General features: G+C 47.8%; 7 protein-coding genes across 7 annotated transcripts; 3 read left to right on the forward strand and 4 right to left on the reverse strand.

Moving 5' to 3' along the window:
- Positions 1–47: 47 nt before the first annotated feature.
- N7508_007051 (cytochrome P450) lies at positions 48–1,827 on the forward strand (the record flags this gene model as incomplete). Its single annotated transcript, XM_058465116.1, has 5 exons — positions 48–95; positions 149–299; positions 353–840; positions 903–1,146; positions 1,199–1,827. The coding sequence occupies 5 exons, from the start codon at positions 48–50 to the stop codon at positions 1,825–1,827; spliced, it is 1,560 nt and encodes a 519-aa protein (XP_058318969.1).
- A 439-nt stretch (positions 1,828–2,266) lies between these two features.
- Positions 2,267–3,364, reverse strand: N7508_007052 (tyrosinase; the record flags this gene model as incomplete). The annotated part of the gene is made up of 3 exons (XM_058465117.1): positions 2,267–2,434; positions 2,492–2,701; positions 3,020–3,364. 3 exons carry the CDS (start codon positions 3,362–3,364, stop codon positions 2,267–2,269), a joined length of 723 nt encoding a protein of 240 aa, XP_058318970.1.
- Positions 3,365–3,957: 593 nt separating this feature from the next.
- Positions 3,958–5,167, reverse strand: N7508_007053 (alpha-hydroxy acid oxidase; the record flags this gene model as incomplete). Its single annotated transcript, XM_058465118.1, has 2 exons — positions 3,958–4,576; positions 4,644–5,167. The coding sequence occupies 2 exons, from the start codon at positions 5,165–5,167 to the stop codon at positions 3,958–3,960; spliced, it is 1,143 nt and encodes a 380-aa protein (XP_058318971.1).
- A 1,011-nt stretch (positions 5,168–6,178) lies between these two features.
- N7508_007054 (uncharacterized protein) lies at positions 6,179–7,957 on the forward strand (the record flags this gene model as incomplete). Its single annotated transcript, XM_058465119.1, has 6 exons — positions 6,179–6,349; positions 6,416–6,467; positions 6,524–6,784; positions 6,837–7,293; positions 7,348–7,831; positions 7,880–7,957. 6 exons carry the CDS (start codon positions 6,179–6,181, stop codon positions 7,955–7,957), a joined length of 1,503 nt encoding a protein of 500 aa, XP_058318972.1.
- A 1,918-nt stretch (positions 7,958–9,875) lies between these two features.
- N7508_007055 (Zn(II)2Cys6 transcription factor domain-containing protein) lies at positions 9,876–11,904 on the forward strand (the record flags this gene model as incomplete). Its single annotated transcript, XM_058465120.1, is given in 9 exon segments — positions 9,876–9,889; positions 9,941–9,969; positions 10,021–10,215; positions 10,267–10,571; positions 10,622–10,889; positions 10,946–11,413; positions 11,476–11,552; positions 11,569–11,701; positions 11,768–11,904. 9 exon segments carry the CDS (start codon positions 9,876–9,878, stop codon positions 11,902–11,904), a joined length of 1,626 nt encoding a protein of 541 aa, XP_058318973.1.
- Positions 11,905–12,386: 482 nt separating this feature from the next.
- Positions 12,387–13,709, reverse strand: N7508_007056 (dihydrodipicolinate synthetase family protein; the record flags this gene model as incomplete). Its single annotated transcript, XM_058465121.1, has 3 exons — positions 12,387–12,674; positions 12,729–13,173; positions 13,228–13,709. 3 exons carry the CDS (start codon positions 13,707–13,709, stop codon positions 12,387–12,389), a joined length of 1,215 nt encoding a protein of 404 aa, XP_058318974.1.
- A 647-nt stretch (positions 13,710–14,356) lies between these two features.
- Positions 14,357–15,278, reverse strand: N7508_007057 (uncharacterized protein; the record flags this gene model as incomplete). Its single annotated transcript, XM_058465122.1, has 2 exons — positions 14,357–15,205; positions 15,261–15,278. 2 exons carry the CDS (start codon positions 15,276–15,278, stop codon positions 14,357–14,359), a joined length of 867 nt encoding a protein of 288 aa, XP_058318975.1.
- Between the last annotated feature and the right edge of the window lie 30 nt (positions 15,279–15,308).

A 15,308-nucleotide genomic window follows, 5' to 3' on the forward strand; every position in this document is an offset into this window, starting at 1 on the left:
GCTTTTCGTTCTCAGCCCATATCTTCAAGTGAATTTTGGTCACGAAAATGAGTTACAAGGCAATTGCTGTCACTGGTGTGGCTCTCATTGCATATGTAAGGTGACCTTACATTTGCAATCGAACATAGCAACTAACAACGCCCTTCAGAGTATTGCCCTGGTCATTTACCGCTTGTTCTTCCACCCTTTGGCGAAGTACCCCGGTCCTCGGCTGGCAGCTATCACGCATTGGTATGCAGCCTTCTATGCGTGGCGGGGAGACCTGCACATCAACAGCCGGGAATGGCACGATCGCTATGGTAGGAACCTAGACCACTCAATGACTAGAAATATCCATACTGACAATCCATAGGCGATATCGTTCGATTCGCTCCAAATGCCCTCACGTTCAACACCGACACCGGAATGGACGCGATCTACGGCGTCCGTGCAAATGTGGTCAAATCTGAAGGCTACAGCTCCCTGAGTGCAAGTCGACACACTCCCAATACCCTCACAGCGACCGATAAAACCACCCACGGATTCAAGCGTCGTATCTTGGCTCAGGTCTTCTCCACCGAGGGGATCAAAGCCATCGAAGAGCGTCTTTTGGAAAATGTGCGTGATTTCGTGAATTTGCTTGGGCAGGAGGGAGATGAGTTTGGGAATGTGAAACCTGGAATCGAACCCAAGGGAGACGATAAATGGACTGATACGAAACATCTGGCACCCATGTGTGACTGGGTTACTTTTGATGTTATCAGTGATCTTTGTTATGGAAAGGACTTTGATATGCTGCACACACCTGATATGCGATGGTTTCCATCGGTCGTGTTGAAGATTACGCAGCGGAGTATGACGGTATGAAACCGGCACTCTTGATTTATACCCTTCTCTCGAATTGACACTAATTCTCCTGTCAGACACTTGTTCAAACCAAGTTCTGCAACTGGAAAATCGACCAATTCTTCATGAGATCCAAATTCAATGAGATTGTGGAGGCTGGTAATCGAATTGGCGCACAATCCAAGGCTCGCCAGCGCCTTGGAAATGACATCGAAAAGCAAGACCTGTTCTATCATATGATGAACACTGCCGATCCTAAGACTGGACTTCACTTTGACTCAAAGGACCTTTGGGTTGAATCTATGCTCTTGATGACTGCCGGTAAGACAAGCAGATTTCTTACCCCGAGAGCAATGCTAATCGTCCAATTCAGGTGCCGATACTACGGCCACCGCAATGGCCGGAACTTTCTTCTTCCTAGCCCACAAGCCCGACCTACTCGCCCGCTTGGTCCATGAGCTTCGCACCACCTTCGCCAACGAAGAAGACATCCACATCGGAGCCCAGCTCGACTCTTGCGAACTTCTTCAAGCATGCATCAACGAGACACTGCGTCTCGCACCATCCGTCTCAACTACGATTCCCCGTACCGTGCTTAAGGGCGGCTTATTGGTCGACCAGCAATTCATTCCCGAGGGAACAATGGTTGGAACGACTACCTACGCTGTCCACCGAAATCAGAATTACTTCAAGTCCCCCGATGAATATGCCCCAGACAGGTGGATCGTCAGCCCTGAGACAGGAGTGGACGAACAGAGTATCAAGACTGCCAAACAAGCCTTTGTGCCCTTCAGCTCTGGTTCTCGCTCTTGTGTTGGGTGGAAACTTGCTTGGGCCGAGTTGAATGTTACCATCGCTAGAGTGCTATACAGATATGATATGCGGTTAGCGCCTGAGGCTCGCTGCTGTGGTGGAAAGCGCAATGACTGTGATTTCAAGCTTAAGGGCTGGGTGACATCAGCAGTGGAGGGGCCTTGGGTTCAGTTTAAGCCCAGGTCTTGAGTATTGAAATGCATTGTTTATGGAGAATAGATAGAAATTAGCGTTGAAAATTAGATTTTATGTTTGATGTCTAATTAATCCCTTCAGCAGATCGAATAAACCCGAACTACAATGTATTATTTCACCTTGGAAGAGTCAAAAAGCGACATTTGTGTGGATTCATTTTCAGCTGATAGACCTGCGACTCACACTCGAGCTTGATATCCACAGTGTATTTTGTGATGTAATTGTTGATCTGAGACACCCGTAATGCGCAAGTCGCCATGTCGATCATGGCATGCAAGATAAGCCCCTGCCAGTTACATCACCATGGCTGTATGTCATATCTGGCCATGGAAAGGGGGGGGAGATATCCACCCTGCGTATTCATCACCTTCCCAATAGTGGTGTTCACCATGATACCAAAAGACGAAAGCTCATAATGCACTGTAGCATTCTATCATCCACCAGCGGGCTCGACATTAGCGTTTTCATTCAGAGTCGGGCCGTTGATATCGTAGTGTCTGTTGACCGGATCTTTCTTCTGCCACAGCCACCACACACGATCGACGTACATGTGGTGCATGAAGAAGATTGGATCGTCTGGGGATGATTTTATGTCGGCCATCTAGAAAAATTGAAATTAGCTAGATACCCGATGAAATCGGAAGTAGATGATACCTACCACGCCTCCAATGTAAGTATGCACACCCTTATGCGGGATATTCGATATCCAATCCCACCAGGGTGAATAAGTATTGTATGCATTACACATGTCGAGAGAGGTACTGTTGGCGTTAGAAACTGCCATCTCGGCGTTCCAGGCGCGTTGCAGACAGTTTGTGTCTTCATCGCCGGGTCCGATGTGCAGAGTGTAGTTTGAGAATCGACCATCCTAAACGCAGTTGTCGGTGCCTGTTCCCTTGCCTACGAAGGCATCGGCTCCCCACAGGGAGGACTCCCACATCTGTCCCCTGTCGGCGTCTTTCTGCTCGTTCCAATACCTGGATAAAGAGAAGTTGAAAGTCAGCGGGAAAAGCATGCATGAAATGGAAGAAGGTCTTACGGGATAGAGCCGGCATAACCACATTCCTCACGAAGAATGGTTTCGCATACGTGCATATAGTAACGATGCCAAGGAAAGAATTGACCCTGTTAGCTTCCTGTTAGCTTTCTGTTAGCCTATTATGTGGAGGAGGAAAAGGAAACATACAACGTGGTGGATTATATCAGCATAAGCGGTGTTGGACATTCCACGATGAAGAGCCTGAAGATCACTAAACCGGCTGGTAGTGGCAGCCAGACCGGACTTGGGAGGCTTGTCCATTAGGCATTGAACAGCGTCCAGGAAATTGTTCTGCTCGGTCTTTGACAGGTTGCGCCACTCCTTGCGGACAGTCATCTCTTTCTCCGTGCATGTTCCAGTGAAGAACCCGAGTCTTTCTTCTGTGCTGCTCTTGGTTGAGCGCACATAGAAGTGAGAGTGGGATTGAGGCATCGCCACAGCAGCTGCACATGCTGCCAAGCCACATGCGGCGCTGAGAATTGAAAGACGCATGATAAAACCCCGAGAGATTGGAGTTGATGTACCGAATCATGAGATTGACAGAGCGCGTGCTTATATCAGATCTCTCTTCCCCTTGAAATTGGGTTAATATCGATAGGGATATCCATCGCAATATCACCTTGACGAATTGTGGAACGTACTACTAGAGCCCGTTTCCGTGTATGGAGAAATTTCTTTCCTCGGTGATGGGGGCTTTCGCCTTATTTTCCGTTAGGGCACGCTTGGACTGACACGTTTAGCCCCGTTCGTGGCGGTCATTGACTGTTTTGGAATAGAACAATAGCTTCTCTGTCTCATCTTTAGCTTGGAATACAAATCCGTTTCCCTTTGTCTGTCGAAAAAGCATTTGTTCGCAAATTAGCAAGCTATGCTTCGGAGAATATTCTATACCGGTCCCAGAATTGGCCACAGCTTTCAAGCTTTATCGACATCATGACACGCACTAGCGATGAACACTGTGAGAGCCATGGTAGGTCTGTTCTTTCACGATCTAGGTCTTAGGTAGCTCAGAAATTGTGAAGTGCTAGCGGCGTCGATCGTGCAATGCACATATATTCCAATGAAGCCCGAGATTGGGTGAAGAACTAGAGCCTTTCCAATCGATGAATCAAGCCAGGCACACCACCTTCAACAACCGCCAAGCTTTCTGGCCCAATATCCGCCAAAGTCTTACATCCAGCGAGCTTCATGCACGTCTCAAGCTCTTCATTCAACAGAGTCAAAGCGCGCTCGACGCCTCTCTGTCCATCATACGCCAAGCCCCACATCGCCAGTCGACCAACAAAGCAGAAATCTGCGCCTAGCGCCAGACATTTGAAAATGTCACTTCCTCTCCGGATTCCGCCATCAATGGCAATTCTAAGCTTATTCTCAGGCGACCGCGACAGGTTCACAGATTTCACTGCTGCAGCGCAGTCGGGTAAGGCTTCTAGGGTTGCCGGAGCGCCGTCGAGCTGTCTGCCGCCATGGTTGGAGATTATGATACCGCGAATGAACGGATATGTAGCGGCAATTCTCACATCTTCGGGGGTGTAGATTCCCTTGAGCCATAGCTCCATGTGAGGGGGAACAAGGCTGGCTATCCAAGGAAGAAATGTTTCAAAAGTGCTTGCGGCATCTCGCTTTATGCCTCTGAAGCTGGAGGGATCAAAAGAGATATTCGGAAATTTCATTCCCGTAGGAAGCTCGACACCATTTCGATACCTATATTCAAGTCAGTTCTGATCTACCTTAACATTTCCTGCATCTAGATCAACTGGCTAGTACGTACTCATTGAGCCGTCTTCCAAGCGCGGGTGCATCCACCGTCAGCAAAACGGCACTGTATCCTGCTTCGTCTGCTCTGCGTATAAGCTCCTCAATTGATGGTTTTGGAGTTCCAGTCGATGTCTGCACTGCGTACGGGGTACCGTTTCCAACCTCGTTTCCCGCAGCAATGACATCCTCGAGTGACTTGGTTGACCAGTTTGACAAGGCCATCGCGATGCCAGCCTTTGCGGCAGCTCCTGAAGTGGCCACTTCGCCATCAGGATGTGCAAGACAGTGCATAGCGGCGGGTGAAAAGCCAAGAGGCATTGAAACTTTAGATCCGAAGAGTGTGGTGCTCATGTCGACAGTCGCAACATCTCTTAAGATTCGCGGCATTATTCTGTATCGTTCGAAAGCCGCTTCGTTGGACTTGAGAGTCACCAAATCCATGGCTCCTTCATTGAGGTACTGTGCCCATTTCGGGTCCATGTTGGCAGTGCCGGCATTGCGTATGTCGGCAATTGTGAAAAGTTGAGGAGGCGTCATGGTAGCTCATTAATGGGGGTGGTTTTGGATCTCGATACACATCAACCAAAAAAGATATTGGAGTTGGTCAGTGTATTTAGACGATGGTGTCGGCTCTAGGCGTGATTATTATTTGTAAATAACCTCTTATCGTAACTTCGAACCTTGCAATCGTTGGAGCGAATTATACGTACGATGAACTGAGCGACTAATGCAATACCACGAGAAATTTTCGAAAAATAATCACCAAAAACGATTTCCCAAGGCGTTGACTTTAAAAGTGGACAGCGCGCGGGGTTGATGCCAAAAAGGCTGGGTGATTCGAAGTGCATATGAGTTGTCCATTTCATGCAGCGCTAACCTTTGGAAGCGCTCCCAGCGCTTGTAATCTGTAGGTGTGATATACTGGATCGTGGCTTTGTTCTCCTTCTAGTTAGGCCGAATCTGCGGGCCGTAACTCTGCCTAGCTCCCAGTTTCGAAAAGCTTTCCCTTCGGTACCTCTGTCTTGGCACTGCGGGATGGTAGCGCATAAGAATAATCTGACTTCTCTTGAATGTGAAGGCGTACATCATCTATCTTGGAACAGGGATTGAACTGTAATAATAATGTCGCGGATGATATAGAATAAGAAAAGGATATCGAAATGACTGTTATCCTGGTCGCACAAACTGGGCCGTCTGACCGGTTAGCTGCATTGTACATGCGCCCATGTCAACGGTGGCCATTGACATGGCTCTTCATGCACCTCCACGTGATTTCAACCCCCAGCTGACTGGTCAGATGGATCTTAGACTGTGATCATCGGTGAGGGGTGAGATTGTCCGAAAGAAGCTTGAGATTATCAGTCTCCTATTTATCCTACTTTAATGGCATATAGTGTAGCTATTACAGCCTCACACACTGCCTTGTCTAACTTCTTTGCTTCGGTCCAGAAATTACAGAAATTCTGTGTTCCTAATTCTGCCTTGAAAGTGTCACTGCCAAAAAGCGACTCCTTCGCAGCAGGCCCAGTTGCCCACACTGCTTCCACTATGTCTGTCGCAACATCGGCTGACCTTGCGATGTCTGATTTGGATACTGCCTTTGCAAACTATGAGCCAGATACAGAGCTCGAGAAGAAGTTGGTGCGAAAATTGGACAAATATATATTACCGCCGCTGTGGTTGATGTGCCTTCTGGCATTCATTGATCGAAACAATATTGTAAGTGCTGATAAAATTCAAGTCTGATGTCCTGATATCACCTCAGCACTGACTTTTACAATGAAGGGAAATGCTAAAGCAGCAGGCATGAGTAGAGATTTGGACCTCTCGAGCTCCCGTTCGTTGGAAACATGCGGCCTAGTCGATTCGGCAAGCTAATTTGGATGGTTTTAGGATATGCAATGCTGATCAATGTCTTCTTCATTGCCTACGTGATTCTTGAAGTTCCTTCTAACTTGATTCTTGCTCGGTTTCGCCCTTCGTGGTATCTTCCCGCTCTCATGGTTGCATGGGGCTCTTTGGTAGCTGGGATGTCGCAAGTTCAAAGCTATCGAGGAATCCTGGTAATTCGCTTCTTTCTGGGACTTATAGAAGCTGGGTTCATGCCAGGGGTCATGTTAATCATGTCCTGCTGGTATAAAAAGAACGAAATTGGTGGGTTTCTTGACCCGAGAACTCCTTCCCCTTGAATCTGACTGTATTCCAGGGAAGCGATTCTCTATATTCTTTACTGCAATATGCATTGCTGGTGCAATCAGTGGGTTATTATCTGGAGCCATTATTAGCGGCCTTGAGGGCGTACATGGTATGACAGGGTGGCGCTGGCTCTTTCTTCTGGAGGGTATCATAACCATCGGAGTTGCTGCTTTTTGCAAGTTTATACTCTTAGACTATCCACTTTCCACTCGTCGGCTTACTCCAGCTGAGCGCCAGCTAGCTTATGTCAGGATTTTGCACGATAAACAGGAGAATACCCCGACAGAGAAGCAAATGAGCATCCTTCAATCGCTATTTTCAGCAATGGCCGACCCGAGGACGTACTTCTTTATCGTTCTGTATCTCCTTAACAACGGGGTTGCCACAATTTCCTACTTCATTCCTACTGTCATCCAGGATATGGGCTACCGCGGCACTGGTGCACAATGGATGACTGTTCCCCTTTGGTAGGATACTATCTAGTTATTCTACGACGACCGAACTAATACACTTAATTTCAGGCTCGTGGCAACCGTTTTCCTTATCCTGGTTTCCCTTTCATCTGATCGCACCCAGAATCGGCAGTGGCATATTGTATTCGGACTTACGCTCGCCACAATCTCCGGAATCATCATAGTGACCGTGAAACAAACCGCCCCTCGCTACGCCTTCATCTGTTTCTATGTGTCCGGTGTATTTTGTGCGTTCCCTCTGATATTGACCTGGACATCAGAGACTATGGCACAGCCAATAGAGAAGCGAGCGGTCGCCATTGCTTTGGTCAATGGAGTTGGAGATCTTGCTGCTCTGTATGGCAGCCGTATGTGGCCTGACTCTGATGCACCGGACTATAAGCCTGGATTCACAGCTATGGTTGCTATGTGCGGTGGTGGCGCGCTGATTACAGCCAGTGTGCCATTTCTTTTCAATAGATATCTCCCGAGCTTTCCTATCCAAGCCCAGCGCAGGATCCAGCTGGTTGAAGGAAGAGGTGTGCCGGAGGCAGTATGAATATAGAGCTGAGTGACACATATACAGCTTCTGATATTTTAGGATATGATGTACTTGATGACAACTGGATCCCTTGGCCTACCAAATGTCTATATTCTCACGGATGATCATGAAGCCTAACGCCATTCCACCAAAGCCAGGTAGCTTAGTGCCATTGTGCTTTGCCAGACCTTATGGAGCAATATAAATCCCCTTTTGAGATAGATTGATTCACCCTCATCCTTGTCTCTCCCTCTCTGGACCTGTGAAAAGAAAACACTGGGCACCACAGAGCCCCATCATAACGAAGTGTTCGACTTAAGAGCTTCGTGAGGGTAATCCAGCATCCGAGGAATATCATGCACATAAAGTTGCTTCGAGCAGCGATGAAAGATCCGCCATACTTCCGGTTGACGTTCCAAATTCTCGTAAAAGATACTCGTAGCGAGCACATTGCCAGGAGTTTCACTGTCTCTCTTTTCGTGCGTGTATAGATCAGGACTGACACTGGTCGCCTTGCCGCTGTCGATTTCCACCGCGGCATGAAATTTGAGTTGCTGCCAAATCTTGAACCGCTCGATCATCCCGTTATCGGCGGTTTAACCGCGCATAAGTTTGACAAGCTGGTAAAAGGGAGAAGGGAAGTCGACGTCTGACTAGTCGATAATTGCGTTAGGCGTGAAGAATAATAATAGAGAGAGATCTCTGAGGACCATGAATTCTCTATGGGAAAAAGGGGGAACAGGCCGACTAGATTGGCCCTGCCAAGCGCCTAGCAAACAGACGGCAAGCAAGCAAACGGCTATCTAACAAAGTCCTGAAAGCTTAGACAACCCTGTCTATGAATTAATGACCATTGCTTCATCATTTCGGCTGAACCAAGCATCGGCTGATGGAAGTCCTATTCAAAGCAGTAGCGAGCGATAACGACTTAGATCTCAGTCTGGTCCAGTGGAAATTATATTTTCGCTTCCGGGCTCATAATTATTACTCGACTCGTTAGGTAGATAACACACAGCCGTTTGGCATTGAAATGGATACCGTGACGAGGAAAGCTAGATTGACGGTGAAGGAAGTGACTGCTGGGCCTGATGGGACGGATTGGAGGTGGTGGCTTGGGATTTCTAATAGGGGTTCGTAAGATGTGGAAAAGTTTCCTGTATCTTGTGTTTAAAAAGCGTTGGCAATGGGTTGATAAGTATTGAAGTATAGAGAAAGAGGATAAGCGACAGGACCTGCTTATTGCGGTCTATTGCGGCCGCATTGTCGAGACGGGTGTTTTCTTACGTTTTGCTCAAGTGTTGATCAACTCAAACCTTTGCTATTTCCGTGGGATGATTTTGATCTGCTCTCAAGAGCCACTGGTTCCGAGGTTTCCAACATATACATTAGGCCATTCTCCCCTCTTATGCTGCCGTTCGCACCCTGGCCTATCTGAAGGCTTGCTTGGAATACAACTGAAGAACATGAAAGGTAAATTAGGAAAACAACGGCGGAAGTCGGACATGAAGTGGAGAGTGGAATATGCCAAGTTACCTTACAGTTGGCGTTCGCTCCTCATTTATGATTCCATGATCGGTTTTACCCTTCCAAATAAGAGCTACAAAGCGGACAATCGGTTCCGGAGTAGGATACATTTATAGCAATGTAAGAGTTTCCCAAAGTATTTATTCAACGCGTCACTCGCGACAGGGCTGACAATAGTATATCTAAAGTGTATCTAGAGGTACTGTGCATTAGAGGCGGATATACTCCCGACGGCACTAAACTGATTATAAACACCGCAGTGAGGCCCACTCTTGCGTGATTTTTTTTCAGGCATCACAATGATTCCCCACGCTGGAGACTTTCCGTTTAGAAAATGTTCCCCAACATGGCCTCCGCTTTAATTTCCCCCCTGATTCGCATTGCCTGGGGCCCCCACAAATGATACTGTAAAAATGTGTTAGTCAACCTTGGCAAAAAAATATTATGCGGTCGCTTTCGGGATGCCGAGTCTTCCTATTCTCTTCTGGATACCTGCCCAAATCAAGGCAGTCTTTATCAAGCTAGTTGCGTAATGAGGAGGGGATGGTCAGTTCTTTTGTTTCCGTGATCTCCATTCCTCTAACTGACTGGACACAGCTACACGTGTCGTCTACGCCATCTAAAATGTATGCATGGCCTCTCATTAGACGCTCACAGATCTGACTTAACTTGATTAGGTGATAAATCAGGAACCAATTGCCTGCGCTGTCAAAAGTCTGGCCTCGAATGCTTAGAAGCACCGGAGAAACCGAAACAAGATTGTTTCAAGCATGGCCAGAATCCTTCCTTACGCGGCAAGGGCCCCCCCGTATATGGGGAGAGCGCACTGTCATTTGCGGCCGATCAGATTTGGATGGATCCATCTTCAGAATGTACGTGATGGAGGGGGATCTGCTCGACCTTGTGCTAATTCTTTGGCCCAGACTCATTCCAAGATGAGACCGATGAGATAGCGTCAGAGTATTGTGTGATATCCGTACCGAATGAACCATTGCGAAGCAGACCCCCGTCAGAATGTCGGTATACCCCGTCATCTTCCACAGAGCCTCCTGCGCCTGTGACGATTGTCACTGTTCCTTTACATGACACGAAATATCAAGCAAGTTCGCACTCGACCTCGGCGATCTCGCCACGATCTCCAAGTGCTCAACACGTCGTACAACAAAGGCTGAAAAGTATGAATGAAGCCTATCTGCTACGACATTTCCAAATGCACCTTGCACCATGGGTAAGTAGATTCTCGTACACATGCAAAATAGGCTTTTGCTAATCGATCAGCTTGATGCCGGTGATCCTAAACGCCACTTTGTTGCGGAAATAGCCGATCGAGCTAGCCAGTCTCCACTGCTACTGTCCGCCTGCCTTGCCGTATCGGCAATGCACCTATCCCAAACAACAAGGGCAGTCTCTACGGAGGTTGCAGACAGCTATCATGAGCGCTGTATTCTCATTATGCTTCCTTCACTCGACAAATCAGCGTTAAAGATAAGCATCGACATCCTTCTCAGCACAACCGTGATCCTCCGTTTCTTTGAACAAATATCCTGTGCGTTTGAAACTCACCCATTTCTGAAACACATGTTTACTAAAACCTATTCCTAGCTTATATACCCTCTATTGATCCACAACGCCACCTTCTTGCCGGATCCGTTTATATCAGCTCACATGTAGACTGCGCTATCTCCGGCGGCCTCGCCTCCGCCTCATTCTGGGTCTTCGTCATCCAAGACATTCAATTCGCGCTCACCTATCGAAAGTCCCTTCGGCTTGCATTTGCACCATTCGACGAGCGCCTACGGTGTTGGTGGGCATCCAAACAAGTCCTGAGCGTCAGCGACTGGGTGAATCGTGCTATTTGGCTACTTGCCGAAACCATAGACTTTTGTTATAATGTTTCCGGACGAAACTATGGGGGTTATCTGGGGCGTTCAGGGAGGATCGCTTTGAAGAAGAGAATCCTGGAATGGGAGAATGGACGTCCTGATGCATTCATGCCTCTGCACGTTTCACCTCCGGACCGCGAAAGGGGCAATCCCTTCCCTGTGGTTTTGCATATGAATTTGTGGCACTGTAAGAACTGTCAATGTTTACCGTGGGGGAATTTGATATTAATACGTCTGTAATTGTTTCAGCAACCGCCGTACAGCACATTTGTCTTGCCAAAGCGCTTGTCTTGATTGACGAATCAGAAGAGACTCCAGAAAACCAGGTGTGTTTCTCATCAGGCTATGATTCGATTCGGTTTCCTAATTATCCAGGAACAAATATCACAAACCCTAAATTACCTCTTCGGGGTCGCACTATCCGCGGACGATGAGCCCTCTTTGCGGATTATGGCTTGCCATACCTTAAGTGCTTGTAAGTCTTACATTCTTCCTTTCCTATCCTGTTCAGCTTTCGTTGCTTACTTACTATGAACTATAGGTAGTGCCTGGATAAATGATCCTCTCGCCCAAACCGTATTGTTTGATCTTCTGCGCCGGACGGACAGAGATAATGGGTGGCCTTGGGCATACGTGGAGGATCGGATTCTTCGAACCTGGCAAGAAAGCGCGATATGAAAAGAGGCCTATATAATACTAGGTTACAAGACGTGCAGGCGATGCAGGAAAATATACAATCATTTTGTAGAAACCACACTTCATAACATAGACAATAGCAAAAAGTAAAAAAAAGGCTGACCTACATTTGGACTCCTGTATGCATCCTCAGCTTCGGCACTCGTTGACCGGGCTGTTTTCAAAGTATACGCAGCACAGTGAGACAGAATTAACAGTCAACTCTCAGTCAAAGCAGATAAGGGTTGTCCTGCTGGCGGGGACCATACGATACGGCGTCTTAAACTCGGTGTATAAACAGCACTACGGAAGTTGGACATGGATTAATGATCCTTTTTTTAGCAGAGAAGAGGTTTATTCTGACATAAAGAGATACATGGAAATCATGAATTAGCAAATGATATCCTGGTTGGGCCCTCCCCAAAGGGACCTTCCGCGTCCTCGTTATTATCACTGTTATTCGACAATTTTACGCAACTGGTAGACTAGTCAGGAGGACCGGTGAATAGCTGTTCAGGATACGCAAAGTGTGATCCGGGAGGCTTCTGTTCCTTCGTGTCTTCCTGAGCTTTGTGTGTAGGGGCGCTAATTTGGTTGGGGGGTTGTGGATCGAAATCCGGGATTCCATGAGTTTTGCTTCGGGACCTCTTGGCACGTGAACTGTATTTCCCGACATGGAGAGCTTGGAGGATCCGTCTGCTGGCGGTAAGATTTGGGTCAACAACAGGAGGCTCGCTAGAAGCTTGGGTTGGGGTGGTGGGAGGGGACACGGGCTGTATACACATTAGTATTCGCAACCAAGACAACTTGGAAGCCACGCAGCTCACCTTCCAGATGTTACTGGGATCCTTTGTGTTCCCACTAGTCTTTGACGACATGAGGCCCATCAAGACACCGAGCCCGATCGTCGTGCTTTCATCCGTGGCGAAGCTCATGAAACGTGTCTTGGTAACAACAAGACCTTCACGGCTGTAGTGAAACTGTAGAACACGGACTTGCATTCGACCCATAACACTAATCACCATGACCGGCACTGTGTTGTGAAGCTCAAACCTATCTCCCTCAAGAAGCGTGAGCATGATGGTGAGAGCTGTCAAAACCTCCACTTGGAAGATTCTATCGTCCAGCTCAACGGTCATTTGCAACACAATCATTGTGTGTGGCAGATTGAGGTATGTTTTCTGGCAAAAGGCTGCGTCCGGGTGCCACCAGAGGGATTGCCATATCACAGGATCGTACTCTTCAGCGATTATGTCTGGCGAGATATCTCCACTATCGTTGAAGCGTTAGTGTGTGCCCCAAGACGGCTAGAAAAAACCGACTTACCCTTGGGAATAGTTGGCGATAGAGGCAAGGCTACGATCTTTCCGACGGCCTTCATCACGTTTATGGTACCTGAAGGCAGCGCCTATCTCAAAGCCCAACGCTCGGGTTTGTCTTGATAGGGACCGATATTGAGGATTTGTCTTTCGCCATTTCCGAATAGTCATTATGTCCTCCAAGCTTATCCGAGTCGCGTCAGACTCCGTGTTTATCGTTGGAATTTGGGAAACAGCCAGAGGATCAAAGAAAGCTGGTTTAGGAACATCTGTGTAGGATCCATCGGTATCAATCACTAGATCACGGCAAACTATACCGAGATCGTGATATGAATCGGACTCGATAAGCATGTTGTTGTGATGTAAAGTGTTATTGTATGGGTCGATGATGCCTTTAAGCGCCCTGGAACGAGACTCTGCGAACCGAGCTTGGTGGTCAAGCTCACGCTCTCGCCCGCGCCTGGTAAGCATCCTCCACGGTAGTGACATTTGATCAGCTTCAATTCGAATAAAAGAAGAAACGATGATCGAAAGTAAGGGCGGGAAAAGGGGATAGAGAAAGGCTGAAGAGGATAGAAAGCAGAAAGGGATTGTGACAAAACAGAGGGGGCCCAAATGACGCAGGCATCACGGAATGCCGGGCGACATGGGATCCGAACGAATTTGAACATGCGCTAGGACCTACGCTTGATCTTTAGTTTAAAGATATTAGGTGTGGTAAGAGACTGTATTGCTTGAGACTCGTTTACATGATTTTCATGACAATGGGCGCAAAATTGAAACTGCAGTAAATAGGCAAGTTGTGCAAGTACTCACCAGGAACAAGGTTTCAGCGGAAATGGATATAAGATTAAGCAGATACTTCCATAGCTCTCATGGAAGTGGCAAGAATCCACACCGCAAAATCCTTCATATCCTCAACTATCTCAGTGCTCCATGGCCCATATGTCTGCATCTTCATAAGCTCACAGTCGTTACGTTGTCCGTGTAGATACTCCACATATTCTTTGCTGCATGGTGCAAATGTAATGTAAAGCCCATGTCTATCTTGGGACACCAGGAGGAAGCTTGGCGGAGGTGGTCGATGTCAGTAATGTGATAAAGCTGCTTGGATAACACCGAGTGGAAAGCAATACTTACTGTTGGTCGAAAACTGCCCTGCCCGGAGACTGATCCATCAACCACCCGACAACTTCACAAGCTTCTTGTATAAGAATGGAACTAGGTCGTTTCTTGCGCAGCCGACTCTTGACTTCCAGAATCGCAAATGTCAATTTTTTGGATGGGTCCTTGTGCCTCAGACTTCCGTCTGTCTGGGCACTGAAACTGCCTTGTCCGAACCTGGCTGTGAAATGAGCTCGGTTCATCACCCACTCCAGGTCACATGGAATCATGTGTATCAGCTGAGAGAACAGTGTAATGGCTGCAGCATTAGGTACAATCTCGTCCTCTGCATCCGGGAGCAAGTGGAGACGACTGTCAGATCTGGGTCCCGCGGTCATCGAAGCCTTATTCTCGAATTGTGCTACACGAACGTAGTCTGGCACACCATCGACAGTAACAGTTTGCTGCTGAAGAAGCCGTGGAACTGCAAACGAGCCTGGCCACAGAGCTTTGCCCTCTCTGACGTTATCCATGGACTGACCAGTCTCAATGATCTCCAGAAAATGACTAAATTCCTCTGAGGCTTCGAGAATAGCCTGCGACCCTTGTGCCATCTCATTTGCAATACCATAGCGGGCATGGTGCTCAAATAGGAGTTCGGGTAGCCTCACTCCTGGAGACGCTGTATGGAGCATAAGGTATTGTTTGTTAGATGCCTCGGACCCAGAACCCAACAGATCTGCAGCGAGTGTGCTGATCGTCGTTGATTGGAGATGTCCCGTTCTCACAAGCTGCTCCCAGTCCTCCTCGTCTGCGGGGATTCCAAAGTCCTCAACTGCACCACACTTGGCAGCAGTAGACCTGGGCTTCTGATGAGAAGGCTACCAAGAGCGGTCAGCAATTAAATCCTCCGATTCTTGTGGTAACAAAGGGTACCTGAGCTGGAGTCGCCATTTTTCAGGGACTTCTGAAAAGATAGACAAG

The sequence above is a fragment of the Penicillium antarcticum genome (assembly GCF_028974205.1).
Source record: "Penicillium antarcticum strain IBT 31339 chromosome Unknown utg000006l_segment0_segment0, whole genome shotgun sequence".
Taxonomy (NCBI): Eukaryota; Fungi; Ascomycota; class Eurotiomycetes; order Eurotiales; family Aspergillaceae; genus Penicillium; species Penicillium antarcticum.